Raw genomic sequence first — 15,276 nt, forward strand, 5'->3', positions numbered from 1 at the left:
ACGTTATGGCGTATCGTATTAAAGTCACAATTCGGATTAGGATTTATGCGTGTTATATGTTCATTTATGATATCTATTAATTCTACACATTACATTTATGGTTATACCTATAACTATAAATCTTTCAACCAGGAGTAATGCACGGTAGCGTGGCCGAGTGGTCTAAGGCGCTGGATTTAGGCTCCAGTCATTTCGATGGCGTGGGTTCGAATCCCACCGCTGCCAGTAAGTTTTCCTCATTTTATTCATCCCTTATTAAAAATAAATGAATATGTAAAGGGACAAGTCTCGGCAAACGAACACGGCAATCGCAAACATATGACATCACTTCTGTAGTGCTTTGAAAAAAATGGTTCAAACGTTTTTAGCCTGCCAAAAAACTCAACTGTTTCCTTCTACAGTAAAACAGGTCTGTTTTAATGATAAAATAATTCAGTCAGTTTATTAGCTATAATAAATTAAAAAAATAATTATCTGTAAGTTGCTTCTTTTTAAAAAAAAAAAAAAAGTCTAATTTAATTAGATAAATACATTTTGATTAGCCACCTTTAGGTAATAACAGCTCATGCAACATTTAATGGCATTGTATTAATAATTTAATCATAAATGTATATGTAAATCGTTTATTGTGCTACTACTCTTTACTATTTACAAAACCATAAATGAACAAATTATTAAATGAGATGTATGGAAATCTACGAATAAATGTTTTAGCTAACCAATGTTTCTCAGTTATGCATCAAATTAACAAGCTCTTTTTTTTTAATTGTATTATTTATGAGAATTTGTAATGCAGTTACTTTATAAAATAAAAATCTACAAAGAAAATGTAATCGTATTCATTTATTGTGTTCATTAGTCATTTTTTAAAAAACATTTTGTAAAATCTTTACAAAATAATTTGAAATATTAAATTCACATTTCATCATTTACAAAGAATCAATCAGAAAATTACAGAATGAGATAAATTAATCAAAAATAACACTGTCAAATATCCCCATTTTCTCCAGTTGTGCTTGTCTTTCAAGAGATTCACACTTGGCAAACATGTTACAATCCCCTTTGCTGTTTATTCTCCAAGCACTGACGGGCAACAAACTGCAATTTCCCGATGGCCAGCTGCGTGTCTTCGGCCGATATCCCCAGATGCCACACGGCTCGCACACAATTCCCAAAATGAGGGTACATGAGGACTTGTACCGCCTGGCCCAGCGCGTCCTCCTCCCCGTCACCCACTCGGGCCAAGCGGTCGCAGAATTCCGCTGGAGTCAAGTCGGGTTCTCGGATTTGGAAGCGCAGGATGTTTGTCTCCACTGCCGCCATGTCCACGGCAAACAGAGGCGGCTCGCACGTTTGCAAGGCTGGTACGGGGAGAAACCGACAAGTTGTTACGACGCCGACGAACGGCAAGATCGTGCGCGAGAACTCAAAAGACACCTTGAGCGAAGGTTCTGGCATTGTTGTGGTCTTCCTGTAGTCTCTGGACCATGTCCTGCAAAGACAGTTTCCCCGCCGCCGCTAATATGCCGGCCTGCCGCATCCCGCCGCCCAGAGCTTTACGGCACCTCACCGCCCGGGAAATGAAATCTTTAGGCCCAGCCAGCATGGTCCCCACCGGCGCACCCAATCCCTGTTAAACACACGCGCCACTATTTGGACAACAGTTCTTGGAATCCTAATAACAATGTGGCTGATTGTTTACCCCCCTTATCGAAGAAAAGCGAAGCTTCCGACGCTGTGAACGTACCTTGAATGCACCATTTTGCTCGCGTAGCATTAGCAACTAGCAAATGTGCAGCGTATGTTATTCTGTTGTCCCTAAACGTCCTTTTAAGTTGTTTAATCATACCGCAGTTGAAGTTAACTGTAAATATAAATACACAACATTAAGAATTACATCTACTGTATATTTAAATGCAAAACATGCATTTTAAAACATCGCTAGCCTAATGCTAACAGAAAGTTAGCATCGACTTTGGGAGTGTTTTTCCTTCAGATAACGAATATCCACACACAAATCTTGTAGGAACTAGGGATAGACCGATTATCGGCCGGGCCGATTATCGGTGCCGATATTTGGCAGTTTGACAAATATCGGTATCGGCCTTTTGACCAATCTGAAAGCCAATAAAGCGGGTATTTTGAACACATTCTGACAATTTGTTCACCTTCTGCAAAAATCTTTTGAAACTTTTTATGAATCCTGATGAAAACCCCAAATTTGCTACGTTTGCGTTAATTTTTTTGCACAGTGAAATACAGGAACTTTTCATTTATGGATCTATTTCAATTTCCACTTTATAAATAAGGATGCTGACACTGGGAATTCCCTACATGTTTTATTTTTAAGAATAAAAAAAAAAAAGTAAAAAAAAAAAAAAAAAAAAAAAAAAGAAATGTTGAAACTCCCTGCAATTTTTTTTAAATATAATTTTTAAACAAAGCTGCCAATATCGTTTAAAAAAGAAAAGAAAAAGTACTTTTTAATTTTTACACTAATATTTTCTCTTCTACAGCAAATAAATATCGGCTTGAAATATCGGTTATCGTTCTCCTTGACTACTAATAATCGGTATCAGTATCGGCCTTGAAAAAGCCATATCGGTCTATCACTAGTGGGAACAGATGAGATAACACTACGTAAAGGCACAAATTCTTTCCAATGTGTCAAAAATGAGTTATTTCAATAAATTGAATCGCAACTTTCTTCTGTATTCACTTTCAATGTGTGTGTATGTGAGATGCACGGCACCACACTGCCAACAAGCGGCCAAAACGCAAAGTAACAGAATTTGTTCTTACTGTTTTTTTCAGTTGTTATTATTATTTGTTTATTCTCTTCTTATTTCACTTAGTTTAATTTAGTCATTGTCCTTTCAAATTATATTCTAAAGTTGATATTTTAAGGATAATAGGATTCAAAGACTTTCTTTTCTCAAAATTCAAGGATGCGATCCCTATCACAAAGTAGTTCTGGTTGACTAACAAAAAAAATGTCAACAAAAACATGTTGTGAAGGCGTCACCTTGGAGAGACACACACTGACAGTGTGTGTGTGCTGCAGTATGTCGGCCGCCGGGACCCCCAGCGCCACGGCGGCGTTCATCAGGCGCGCGCCGTCCATGTGCACCAACAGGCCGTGTTTGTCGGCGAGAGCTCGCACCTGTGGACGCACATGCGGACGTCAAGGAGGTTAACTGCTAACCAAAACAGCAGCTCAGCCACGATTTGGGCTCACCTCCTGCAGGAAGTGCAGTGGCATGACTCGCCCTCCCTGTATGTTGTGCGTGTTCTCCACGCAGATGAGGCGCGAGCGGGGGTAGTGCGGGTCCGGGTAGTCGTGGCGGATCTTGGACTCCAGCTGGTCCAGGTCCAAGGTGCCGTCGGCAAGGGTGTTGGCTGTGGTGGCGTGGACGCCCGCCAGCTATGTAAACAACAACATGAAACAGCCATGCAGTAAACAAAAAAAAAAAATATATTTATATATATTACATATATATACTGTATATATGTTTACCTGCGCGCTGCCTCCCTGCTCGTAGATATGCAAATGAGATAAGTCGCCCACAATGATCTCATCGCCGCGCTCCCTACAGTGCACCATCACTATTGTGACCAATGCACGACGGTCATTTAAACCTCACCCCACCCCCGGAAAAAAACATATATTTCAGATAAAAGTGTTTCAAGTTACCTGCGATGAGGTTACTCATAGTTCCCGAGGGGACAAACAGCGCTGCCTCCATCCCAAACATGTCGGCTGCAATCTTCTGCAACTCTGCAGCCAAGAGGCGAAAATGCAAATGTGCAATAATAACCACATGGTCAAAGGTTTAAGAACAAAAATCTAAAACACTATTTCAAGCTTATGATCTTGTCCATTACATCATGATCATGGACTTTATTTTTTTTTCCACTTGAAAAAAAATTAGTTTAAATTGTGTAACAATTGTTTTGAATCAAACTTTTTCATTAATCATTATTTAATATTTAATTTGTATTACAGTAATTAAAAAATAATAGTGTTACTTATTAGGCTTATAATTATTTTTTCTATATATTTTAATGTAATAAATCTATAATTTATTACAAAAACAATTAATTCGGGATTTAAGTTTAGGTTTTTTGCGTAATTTTTAAATTGCATATTTTTTTGCTAATTTCACTAAATAGGTTTCTATTTTGTAATTTTTGTCAATTAAATTTGAAAATTAAAATGTATTTTTACATAAATAAATAAAAAAAGACTTGACTTAATGATTGTATTTGTTTGAAAAAATAGTAGTTTTTCATTATTTTACTTTTTTAGATTTCATTTCAAAACACAATCAGGCTACAATTATTGTACTTAATAAAATTAACAAACCATTTAAAGTTTCTAAAGTGCTGTTTTCCATCTATTTATTTAATTACACTTTTGCGAGAGTAATGGTATTTAATATAAATACTATTCAAATTTAAAATGAGGGATTTTGAAATGTATTTTCAAAATGGAGTAAATAATACAACTTAATAACTGACCGTAAAAAATGTTTTTATTTTATCCAAGAAATGTAGTGATTTTAATAAAAATTAATAATGTCAGGTTTCTAAAATGCTAAATATTTTTTTATCTAGCTTTTCAAAAACTATTTCATTAAAATACGTACAATAATTTAAGAGTAAAATCATTTAAATAACTAATAACATTAATTCGAGCTTTTCTTTTTCCATCATTTCATGTAATTAAAACAATTTATAAAAAATAATAAAATAAACAACAAGCTCCGAAAATGAATTGATGCAGTGTAGCTGTTGCTAGCTGCTAGCATGTTAACGTGCTAACTCGCTACCGTTCACTGTGGGATCTTCGCCCATCACATCGTCTCCGACTTCGGCCTCGGCCATGGCCCGGCGCATCGCCGCTCCGGGTTTGGTCACCGTGTCGCTGCGGAGGTCCACAACCCGAACATGAGCCTCCAGCTGGCCGGGCTTGGGGACTCCGGAGCTCCTGCTTTTGTGGTAACTTCGTTTCCCGCCGGCATCTCGTCGAGCGACGACCCGACCCCAAAAATAAAACTTGGAACAAAATGCTTTGAGGGACATTGTTGTAGCGGATCGGTTTGGGATTGAACTTTGGATCGATTGCATCGATAATCATTGACTTGACCGCATGAAGGACGGTTAATGGATGACCGAACTGCTGGTTAACATTGCACGTGTCAATATTGTCCACTGGATGGCGCCACATACATATAACATATAAAGCTATACAGCACAGTATTGTAGTTATTTAATTCGTAATACAGTATAGTATACTTAATATTGTAACTAATTAATATATTTTTGAAAAGAAAATATTGTAGTACCCAATGATAATAGTACTAATAATGAAAAAAAAAAAAACACAAAAAACAAACAAAAACCTAACACTGTACTGTATATTACAAGTACCGGTATGTATAAAGTATAGTACTGTATAAGTATAAACATACGGTTTTGTGGGTTACAACTATACTATATGAATATAAAAATAATATAAATATAATTAAATGTAACAATACATTATGATTATAATATTGCCCATAATTCAGTCCAACAAATAAATACATAAATAAATATGCAAATAAGTGTCAATACATATATAAAGCTTGGAGTCCATGTGTAACAAAATACTTTTCATTTATGATAATTTTTTTTGTATTTATTTTTGTCTTCAAGCAACGTAATGCTGACCACCGTCCGTGGCGGGGAGGCTCCCTAGCGCCCTCTATTGACCATCTGCCATTGACACCGCACGCGTCAAAATTTCAGCTGGCGTGCGGATTCGCGAATCTGCTGGATCGAATTCCAGTCACACGCGCACGCACACAACTTCCCACTCTTGTGTGATTGTAATCACTTGATAAGGGCGCGTGCGCGCCAGCGCGCGTGCGCGTGCAGTGCCAGTAAAGCGTGTCTGCTTGTAATATGTAATGGGGCCTTCCAGCTGCGTGACGCTCACACACTCGAGTCTTTGTGGCCAGCGTCTTCCATGGCACACAGAGAGAGAGAGAGAGAGAGAGAGAGAGAGAGAGAGAGAGAGAGAGAGAGAGAGAGAGAGAGAGAGAGAGAGAGAGAGAGAGAGAGAGAGAGAGAGAAATATTGAATAAGGCAGAAATGAAGCAGGAGAAATATTGAGCCCTTTCTGGGAAGAAGCAGCGAGGAGACGGCAACGCCTTTCCAATAACCATAAAGCCCGCCGGGGGCCCGAAATAGACCCCCTCCTATCCCTTCATTGCTTCTCTTTCGCCATCACTTGTTCCACAAAAGCAGGTGTTTATGGGAAGGCTTCGCACACAAACAAACACATTGGGGCAAAGATGGTCTTTGCTTAAAAGGTGGTGACATCACTGCTTGCGAAATCTGGTTCATATTAAGTCCCCATACAACCAACCGTCCTCATTCACGTCACTCACTCTCACACACACACACAATTTTTTCAGGGTACTTCCCAAAGTGGCATAAATCAGCGTGTCCCACCCTTTAGAATGTGTCACGGCCAGTAAAGTATTGGGACATCATGACAAAAATTTCCGCAGTTTGCAACCTCGGCAATCATTACTCGCGGTACCTGAGGTTGGTTGGTTACGTCACTTCAAATCATTCCACAGAGCATCAGTGATTGGTCGATGATGTGACTCAATCTCATTGGTCGGTCGACATCCGTGTTTCCCAACCTTTATTGCGCAAGCGACTAAAGGTACACATTTTACGAGAACTATCTCGAGGCATGCAACAAAACAACGTTACAACGTATTTAAATACTTTTATGACTACTTGACTTGACTTAATTAGTACAAAAATATTCCACTAGATGACACATTTTCGAACTGGTGGTTCGGACCAATCACAGAGCGACATTGTGTTTGGGGGGCGGGATATGCAACTTTGACGAAAACAGGAAGTCAGCGCCGACGCTAACAAACAAACCCAACATGGACGAATGGACACTACAATTAATTCTGTTCTCGCAGAATTACTCACCTTTTCCTTGTTGAATGTTGAACAGCGAGTGGCGCTTCGTGCATTTCTAGCTGGTAAGATGTTCGTGATTTTCCCCTCTTGGACAAGAACGAAAACGAAATTTTCACCCGTGGCCGTGATTGGTTAAAAACAAACGTGTAGGCTGTACAGAATGTCCCGCCTTTTCCCGACGAAATTAATGTTGGAGAGGTGCATATCCATCTGGCTATTTTCAGGTTAATTCTACTGAAGAGGTCCAAATTTCACACAACGTAAATTTCTGAATAAAGTATTAAAATAATTAGCTCAGTGTACTGTGTGTATTTTTTTTTGTTACAGCTTTGCTTTTCTAATGCCTCAACTCTAAATGTTGGGCAACACTGCATTTTTCCTCAATTTAATGGTGATGAATGGCTGCTCATTTGCAGCAGGGAAAAAGGATGAGAAGTGTTTCCACAGAACCCTCGGAGCGTTTTCCTCGCAACTACTTAACCATCAATCCAGGAGGAAAAAGCGTTTCGCGGCAATTTCGTGAATCATCTTCGTACGAGCACGGCGCCATTTCCAGGAAGTGTCCCGGGGCCTCCGCCAGAACCAAGGTGAACCTGACCTTGCAGTTTGCCGCCACTCATTCAAAATGTCCTCCCTCATTCAGCCGTCTGTCACCTTGAGCGCTTCATTCATTCAGTCGTTCGTTCGCTCGCTTCACCCTTTCTGTCACCTCCTTTTCACTCCTCTTCTTCATCAGTCTTACCACCCCATCGTCGCCCTCCCTCGCTTTCTCTCTGGGAAGTCACGTGACTTCTCTGAAGCTGAACCCTATAAAACCAACAGTACTTGTGGGGTGGGGGGGGGGGATCAGTGTCTGTACCGTGCTGTGATTGGCTCTTCATATGCTACGCACACACACAGAGGACCCCCTGTTTTCGACTAACGGGAACAAGAAGCGTGGCCCCCTCGCATTAATGCAGAAGAAAGGGAGGAGGAGGTAAATAAAAGTATTCTTGCTGGGACTGGGAAGCGCTGTTTGTTTTCAGTGGAGTGTTCCCGGCGTTCCCAGCATCCCGGCCCATTTTCATCCACTCGAAACCCCCGTCGCGGCCAAAGTTCACACACAAGAATATTTCGCAAACCCGAAGCCGCACAAATTGATTCAAAACATTCCAGGTCCGTAGGAGATGTGCGGTGCTTCTTTGATTGTTCCGCCAACGCCGCCAGTGAAGACGATTACCACCGCCAAAGCGTAAAAACCCTTCGAAGTGGTAATTCGATAGAAACTTGAGTTGCGACTACTAGCTATGGTGAGAGCAAACTAGACAAGCAGCAGTTTGAACAATGCTTCGAAAAAGAGGGGGACTCTGGGTGGAGGAGTGGAACCGTCACCGGCATTCGGTGCCGTTTGGCATGGGTTCGCCTCCCTGCCTGGGAGACCACGTTTGTTTGTGTGAGGGAAAAAAAAAAAAAAAAAAAAAAAAAAAGCCAAATGCTTGCTTCAAGTAGTTTCTTGCCACTTCCAGTTTAAAAATAAAGAATGCATTTTCTGGAGAAATTGCATGTGAAGGCTGAAAGGCTTCATGAAAAGACGTGGAAGGATATACAATGACTAGAAATGAATTGAACATGTTGAAGTTAGAATGGTTTGAATCGGTTAAAAATAAATAAATAAATGAAATTAGAGTAGAAAAACATTTTGAAAACAGCTTGTGGTAGGGATAAATTGGAACGTTTGAATTATCCATCCATCCATCCATTTTCTTGACCGCTTATTCCTCACAAGGGTCGCGGGGGCTGCTGGCGCCTATCTCAGCTGGCTCTGGGCAGTAGGCGGGGGACACCCTGGACTGGTTGCCAACCAATCGCAGGGCACACAGAGACGAACAACCATCCACACTCACACACACACCTAGGGACAATTCGGAGCGCCCAATTAACCTGCCATGCATGTCTTTGGAATGTGGGAGGAGACCGGAGTACCCGGAGAAGACCCACGCGGGCACGGGGAGAACATGCAAACTCCACCCAGGAGGGTCCGAGCCTGGACTCGAACCGGAGACCTCAGAACTGGGAAGCGGACGTGCTAACCACTCGACTACCGTGCCGCCCACGTTTGAATTAGTAAAAAAAAAATAATTTAGAAATTAGATGAAAAAAAAACTTAATTTGTGAGCTTCTTATTCTAATTGGCATTGAATAGGTATTTTTTTCATGGAAATTTTAGAGGTGAAATTGTTGATTTTTTTTGTGAACTAAATTGAATTTCAAATGGGAACGATGTGAATCTGTTTTGTCAAATGTGTCATTAGGAATGAATGAGGATTTTTTTTTTGTGGGGCGTGAAAACTTTTGGTATGCCGAAAAATTTTCCCATGGTGAATTTAAATTTAGAAATGGTATTTGCATTTCAAATGGAAATTATGTAAATCTTAATTGTTGAATGTGACACTGAGAATGATGAGGGATTTTCTTTACTTTTGGTAGGAATTTTAATGTTGACAATGTTTGGTGAATGGGAATTTTTGTCATGTTGAAAACTGTTTTCAAGGTGAAATGAATGAGTTGAAAGTTTTGAATTTTAAATGGAAACGATGTGAATCTGTTTGTACTGGGAATGATTGGTGAGAATTTTATTTGTGAAAATTTTTAAAAATTATGGATATGTGGGAATTTTTGTAATTTTCAAATTTCAAAATTTTTGTATATGTTGAAGAAAAATGTTGACATTTGAATGGTGTGAATAAAAAAAGAATGTGGGAAATGATACAAATGATATTGAATATGTCTAATTTTGGTCAAATATTAGAAATATTGTGAAAAGTATGACATTTTTTGGACATGTGAAATTTTGAAGCGTTGAGAAATATTGAAAAGGTGAATTGAAGGAGCTGAATATTTTGAATTGGAATGATGTGAAGCCTGCTTGTTGAGTGTTTCATTGGGAATGAATGGACATTTTTACCGTGCAAAATTTTACATTTCGGTAAAACTATGCAAATTTGGATGAAGAAAAATGATCGCCCGAAAAGTGTGAATTTTTGGAACGTGTTGAAGTTGGAATGGTGAAAAATCGGTCGATAAATGGGGAAGTCGAAGCATGTCAAAAGTGCAACGGGTCAAGTCCCACTGGCACCGCCACCTGTCCTTGCCCCTCCCCCGCTCATCTCGGAAACGCCGCTATTTTGTTTTACTGATGTGTTCCATTATCGGCATTGGTAGCAATTATTGTGCGATATCCGGCAAAATATTGTGATAACACAACATTGTGAGTCATCAAAATAAAGCAAGGCATGCGCGCAGTCCAAATAAAGTCGGAATCATGCGGTTTGAGCGAGCGCGGCCGCGCAGTGACCGCAGCAAGCTGCAGGTCAACACTTTGAATGCCGCGCAACAACACGCGCGTTCAACTATACAGCATGCTCATGCTTACCATATGGTTTTTATTGATCCACATCCCTATTATACCCCCACTCGCCTCCCTCACTTTCTGCGCGCAAGTGATGGCGCTGAAGGAATGATGGAATGCTTGGAGGGTAAATCTCTGCTTTCCTGGAAGCCGCTCTGGCTTTATCAGAAGCGGCTGTGACAATACTGGCGCTGATGGGCCGGCCCCGAACGGCTTTCCTATAAGCGCTGATCGGCCAACAAAAAAGCCTTCCTGGAAGAAACAATCAGCAAAGCCTCTTCCTGGAAGAGCGCCGCCGGAGCGCTCGTCGCAGGGGCGCGCTCCGAGTAGCCCCCTTTTTGCATGTTGTACCAGCTCGGAGTTCACGGAAGTATTTGCGCGTGCATGGGAATGTTTAGCCGGCTAAGTAGCATTATATTAATCTGTTTCCCAATCTGTCAACAAAGCACATCTAAGCAGTGAATCAACGCCTTTGTCGTTACCAATTTGAGGTACGAGTCCAGGCTATATTTTACCAAAATTTATACACTTAATGTTATTCTTGTGTAAATTGAATCATTCTCCATTCTTTCATATGCCCATTAAGTATATATGCTCGGGATGTAACGATAATATTGTGATATCGCAATATTAAAACTGCCACAATATCGTCGTCGTCATGTTCACGATATTTAATCACGTACAATTAGTACTTCTAAAAACACACTTTGCAACTTGCTGTCGACTGAAAATGACATCACAAGGGCTCAGGTAACCAATCACAGCTCACCTGTTTTCTAGGTTTGGTCATGTGACATTCACAAGCCGAGCTGTGATTGGCTACCTGAGCCCTTGTGATGTCATTTTCAGTCGACAGCAAGTTGCAAAATGTGTTTTTAAAGGTACTAATTGTACATGAAAAACAATGAAAATATCAATTTTATTATAGGCAAAATATGTAAAAAAAAATGGCTAAATAAGTAAAGTATCCCTTTAAATGCAACACATCTGTTAAAAAAAAGTCAGATTGATTTCCATGTGTGCAGTTCTAGCACCCTCTGGTGGCTAGTTTTTTAGTACAGTTTAATTTTCATGAGGGATGTTTTGGCCCTTCGATGTTTAAAATCTATGCTAATCGTTAGATGATCGTCGTAATATGCTTGTGTAGCGAGTCAATATGTGAAGGAACTCAATGTGGGCTTACATTAGGTGAGTAAGTGCCTCAATATGAAGTGATATGAGAGATTGTAGGTCGTTTATATGTATAAAAGCACAATATTGTGCTTTTTTTTAGTATGAGCTCAATTTTTTACAATATCGTGACCTTTTTTAAATATCGCCAACCTCCCCACAATATCGTGATAATTATCGTATCACGAGTGTCATATAGTGATAATATCGTATCGTGATATCGTTACATCCCTAATATATACCGGGCTACCCCGCCTAACATGTAGTTCTGGCACTGATATTGACTAATGTTGGTTTCGTTTGTTGTCTATATTCGAAATGGATTAATGGGCTAGTGACCAGCCTCTTGGGGTAACTAACAATTCAAAATCCCCAAAAGACTCCTGCCCACCGGGCAGCTTCCCTGTATGCCAGATGGGCCAGTCCAGCCCTGTGTATATGCTCAAAAAATTTTACATTCATGCTTAGAAAAAATCAAATATGCCCCAGTTACAGCGCTGAGGTCATGCACGACAGGAGGAGCTCAGACGCGTCGCGTTTGTTGACAAATGTCGAGCTGGTTCCGCCCCTCGCCCACCTCCCAAAAAAAAATGAATCATGCTGGAAAGACTCTGGTAGGGCGTGTGAGATGGGCCGAAAAGGATGGAGGGCAAAATATTCCACAAGATTTACAGTTTGTGGGGAACCTGAGTCACAGCCGAGCTCTTTTGTGCATTCGACTGCATGCGCGCTTCCGCTTTTTGGAAGTTTTGGGGAGGAAAAAAGAGGAAAGGAAACTACGAATACTTTTCCAGCCATTGCGGCATTTTGTCATTCACAAAATGTCACAGAGTTTATGTTGTGTTTTTATCTTAATTTTTAATTGTGCGCCATCAGTTTTTATTTATTTGAAAAATTTGTTATGCTTTATTTTAGTTTTCTTCAATATTTTTTTTAACACATTCACTGCTAGCCCAGCAAAAATGCCTTATTTGACGTCTTTTTCCGTAAATGGCAGTCAATGAGTTAAGATGAGATGTAACCAAAATTGACGGATTTTTAAGCAAAATTTGCCTTAAAAAAGAAAAAAGGAAAAAAAGGATGCTGCAATATAATCACAAAATATATTGGCACATTGTGTTTAACACATTCACTGCCAGCCCAGCAAAAATGCATTATTTGACGTCTTTTTCCGTCAATGGCAGTCAATGAGTTAAAAATACATTTTGATGCCATTTATTTGATTTAAAATTTCTTTTTAGTGTTTAATTTTTTTTCATATATTTGTATTTTTCATAATTTTATGTGTATTAACTACATTTGATTGTTTGTATTTTTAATTTTGTTTCTGGTTTGATTGATTCAATTAAAGTTTTTTGTTTGTTTGGCATCGTATTTCTGTTTCTATTTGTAATCTATTTATTTTAAGATTTGTATTTTATGAGCCCAGTTTTTATTTTAATTTTGTAATTAAGCTAGTTTATTATTTTGAGTTGGCTTTATTGGTTATATTCATTTTGTATTTTTTACATGTTTATTTAGTGTTTTGCTTTAATATTCAATTTTATGGTTGTATTTTTTTCTGTATTTAATTTTGATTTATTTTTAGACAAGTGTAATTTAAAAAATAGTTTTACATATCTTATTTGTATTTTTAGATTTTCATTTTATTTGTTATTAATACTGCCATTTAATTTTGTTGTGTTTTTTTTTTTTTATTATTCAAATTTCTTTTTTTATTTCATCTATTTTGTTTGTATTTTTTCCACAACTTTATATGTATTATCTAAATGTGATTGTTTGTACTTTTAATTTTATGTTTCTGATTTGATTAATTCATTTCTTATTTACAGTTTGTTAGGCATCATTTTTGTTTTTAATTGTAATATTTGTACTTTATGTACCTAGTTTTTATTCTAATTATATAATTAAGCTAGTTTATTATTTTGAGCTGGCTTTATTTGTTATATTTATTTTGTATTTTTTTTTATATGTTTATTTGGTGTTTTGTTTTTATATCCAATTTTATGGCTCTTTTTTTAATGTATTTAATTTTGTTCTAGTTTTAGAAAATTGTAATTTAAAAAAAAAAACTTTTTCATATCGTATTTGTCTTTTTTGATATTTTAAATTTTTAATTCTTTGTTTTGTCACTTGTCATTAAATTTTGTTGTATATTTTAAATTGATTGTATTTATGCATTTAATTTCAATTTCGATTGTAATACATTTAATGCAGTTTTTTTTTTATTTGTATGAACAAATTTTTTTTGTTTTACTTGTTTTTGCCCTTGATAGAAAATAATGGAAATTTAAAGCCTTTTTAATAACTATAGCTAAACTGTAATATTTTTTAGCAACATTTTGTTTTGCTAACTGTCAAATGTTTGTTTTCCAGACATTGACTTTTTCTTCAAGCTTTCCGATTGGCATTTTACAGATTGACCTTGCGCAACATTTGCAAGTCAACTAAATGGTCGTGCTTGGAAGTCACACTGGTGCTTTTGTGTGACAGCATGTCGTGTTTATTATGTCACCGGGTGTGCGATTGTGTGTGCGGTCGTGCCAGGAATGCTCCTCATAATTACTTTTACATCATTTCTCCGCAGCCTTGGCCTTTTTTTTTTCTTCTTGCGTCACTGAAAAAAATGTATTCTTTCTCCACTTCGACTCCCCCCCCCCCTCTCTCCACACACGCACGCGCGCACACACACTAACACCAGGCAAGCCGTAAAAAGTCAACTCAATTAAAGTGGCTCTTTCCTGGAAGCCAGTCACACACAGAACACAAGGTATGCAGGGAATGGGAACCGCGCGTGCGTGAGCATGTCACTTTTTTTTTTTTTTTGGAAACCGCTTTACCTTCGAGCCCGACGTTTTTATGTGCGGCGAATGTCGTAAATCACCCGCGCGTGGAAGCTTTCTCGTGTTTGACCTCACTCACGGGCGCTATGCATACATCTATCGACACGCGCATACACGTATATATAGTGTGTATACGTCCACCCAGCCAGCCACACACGCATCCTTGTGCACCCCTTGGGGCAGGATGTATAAAAGCCCGACTGCATTCCTTTCCAGTTAGGTCCGGCCCAAAGTGAGCGTTTTGCACAGTAAGGCCTGTGTCCAAGTGTGGAACGGCTCTTCTGGTAATCCCTTTGTTACCCCCCCCTCCCTTTTGAATCGCGAATCGATTTTTGAATCGCGAATCGCGAATCGATTTTTGAATCGCAAATCGATTTTTGAATCGCGAATCGATTTTTGAATCGCGATTCGACTTTTGGCGATTCGAATCGCGATTCGATTTTTGAATCGCGATTCGATTTTTTGAATCGCGAATCGAATCGCGATCCAAAAATCGAATCGAATCGCGATTCAGAAATCGAACCGCGATTCAGAAATCGAACCGCGATTCAAAAAAATCTAATCGCGATTCAGAAATCGAATCGTGATTCAAAAATCGAATCGCGATTCAAAAAAATCGATTCGCGATTCAGAAATCGAATCGCGATTCAGAAAATCGATTCACGATTCGCGATTCAAAAATCGATTCGCGATTCAAAAATCGAATCGCGATTTCCATCCCCCGGCTTTCCTTTGCTATAGGCCCGCCTTTATGTACCCACAATGCTTTGCAGAAGCTGAGAGGGAGGGGGGGGTTACAAGTCGTAATTTTAACTCGGCTAAAGCTAAAAAAACCGCTTGGACGAAAAGGAACAGGCAAACAAAGGCAGTTGGCTTTTG

General features: G+C 38.9%; 1 protein-coding gene and 1 non-coding gene across 2 annotated transcripts; one reads left to right on the forward strand and one right to left on the reverse strand.

Annotated features, from left to right (window-relative positions):
* The first annotated feature begins 143 nt into the window (after positions 1-143).
* Positions 144-225, forward strand: trnal-uag (transfer RNA leucine (anticodon UAG)). Its single transcript has one exon. It is a non-coding gene; the product is annotated as a tRNA-Leu (tRNA).
* A 618-nt stretch (positions 226-843) lies between these two features.
* LOC144005388 (uncharacterized) lies at positions 844-5,395 on the reverse strand. Its single transcript, XM_077503514.1, has 7 exons — positions 4,833-5,395; positions 3,695-3,778; positions 3,518-3,606; positions 3,239-3,424; positions 3,026-3,163; positions 1,438-1,630; positions 844-1,361 (listed from the first exon to the last, which is right to left on the reverse strand). The coding sequence occupies exons 1-7, from the start codon at positions 5,128-5,130 to the stop codon at positions 1,051-1,053; spliced, it is 1,299 nt and encodes a 432-aa protein (XP_077359640.1). The 5' UTR covers positions 5,131-5,395; the 3' UTR covers positions 844-1,050.
* Positions 5,396-15,276: the final 9,881 nt, after the last annotated feature.

This window comes from Festucalex cinctus, chromosome 17, assembly GCF_051991245.1.
Source record: "Festucalex cinctus isolate MCC-2025b chromosome 17, RoL_Fcin_1.0, whole genome shotgun sequence".
In the NCBI taxonomy this organism is placed as follows: Eukaryota; Metazoa; Chordata; class Actinopteri; order Syngnathiformes; family Syngnathidae; genus Festucalex; species Festucalex cinctus.

Excerpts from the sequence above, each read along its gene's own strand:
- LOC144005388 (XM_077503514.1), bottom strand. The coding sequence starts at position 5,130 with ATGCAATCGATCCAAAGTTCAATCCCAAACCGATCCGCTACAACAATG. Across the intron at positions 3,425-3,517 it reads AGCAGGGAGGCAGCGCGCAG|CTGGCGGGCGTCCACGCCAC; the intron begins GTAAACATATAT and ends TTGTTTACATAG. Across the intron at positions 1,362-1,437 it reads TGCCAGAACCTTCGCTCAAG|CCTTGCAAACGTGCGAGCCG; the intron begins GTGTCTTTTGAG and ends TCCCCGTACCAG.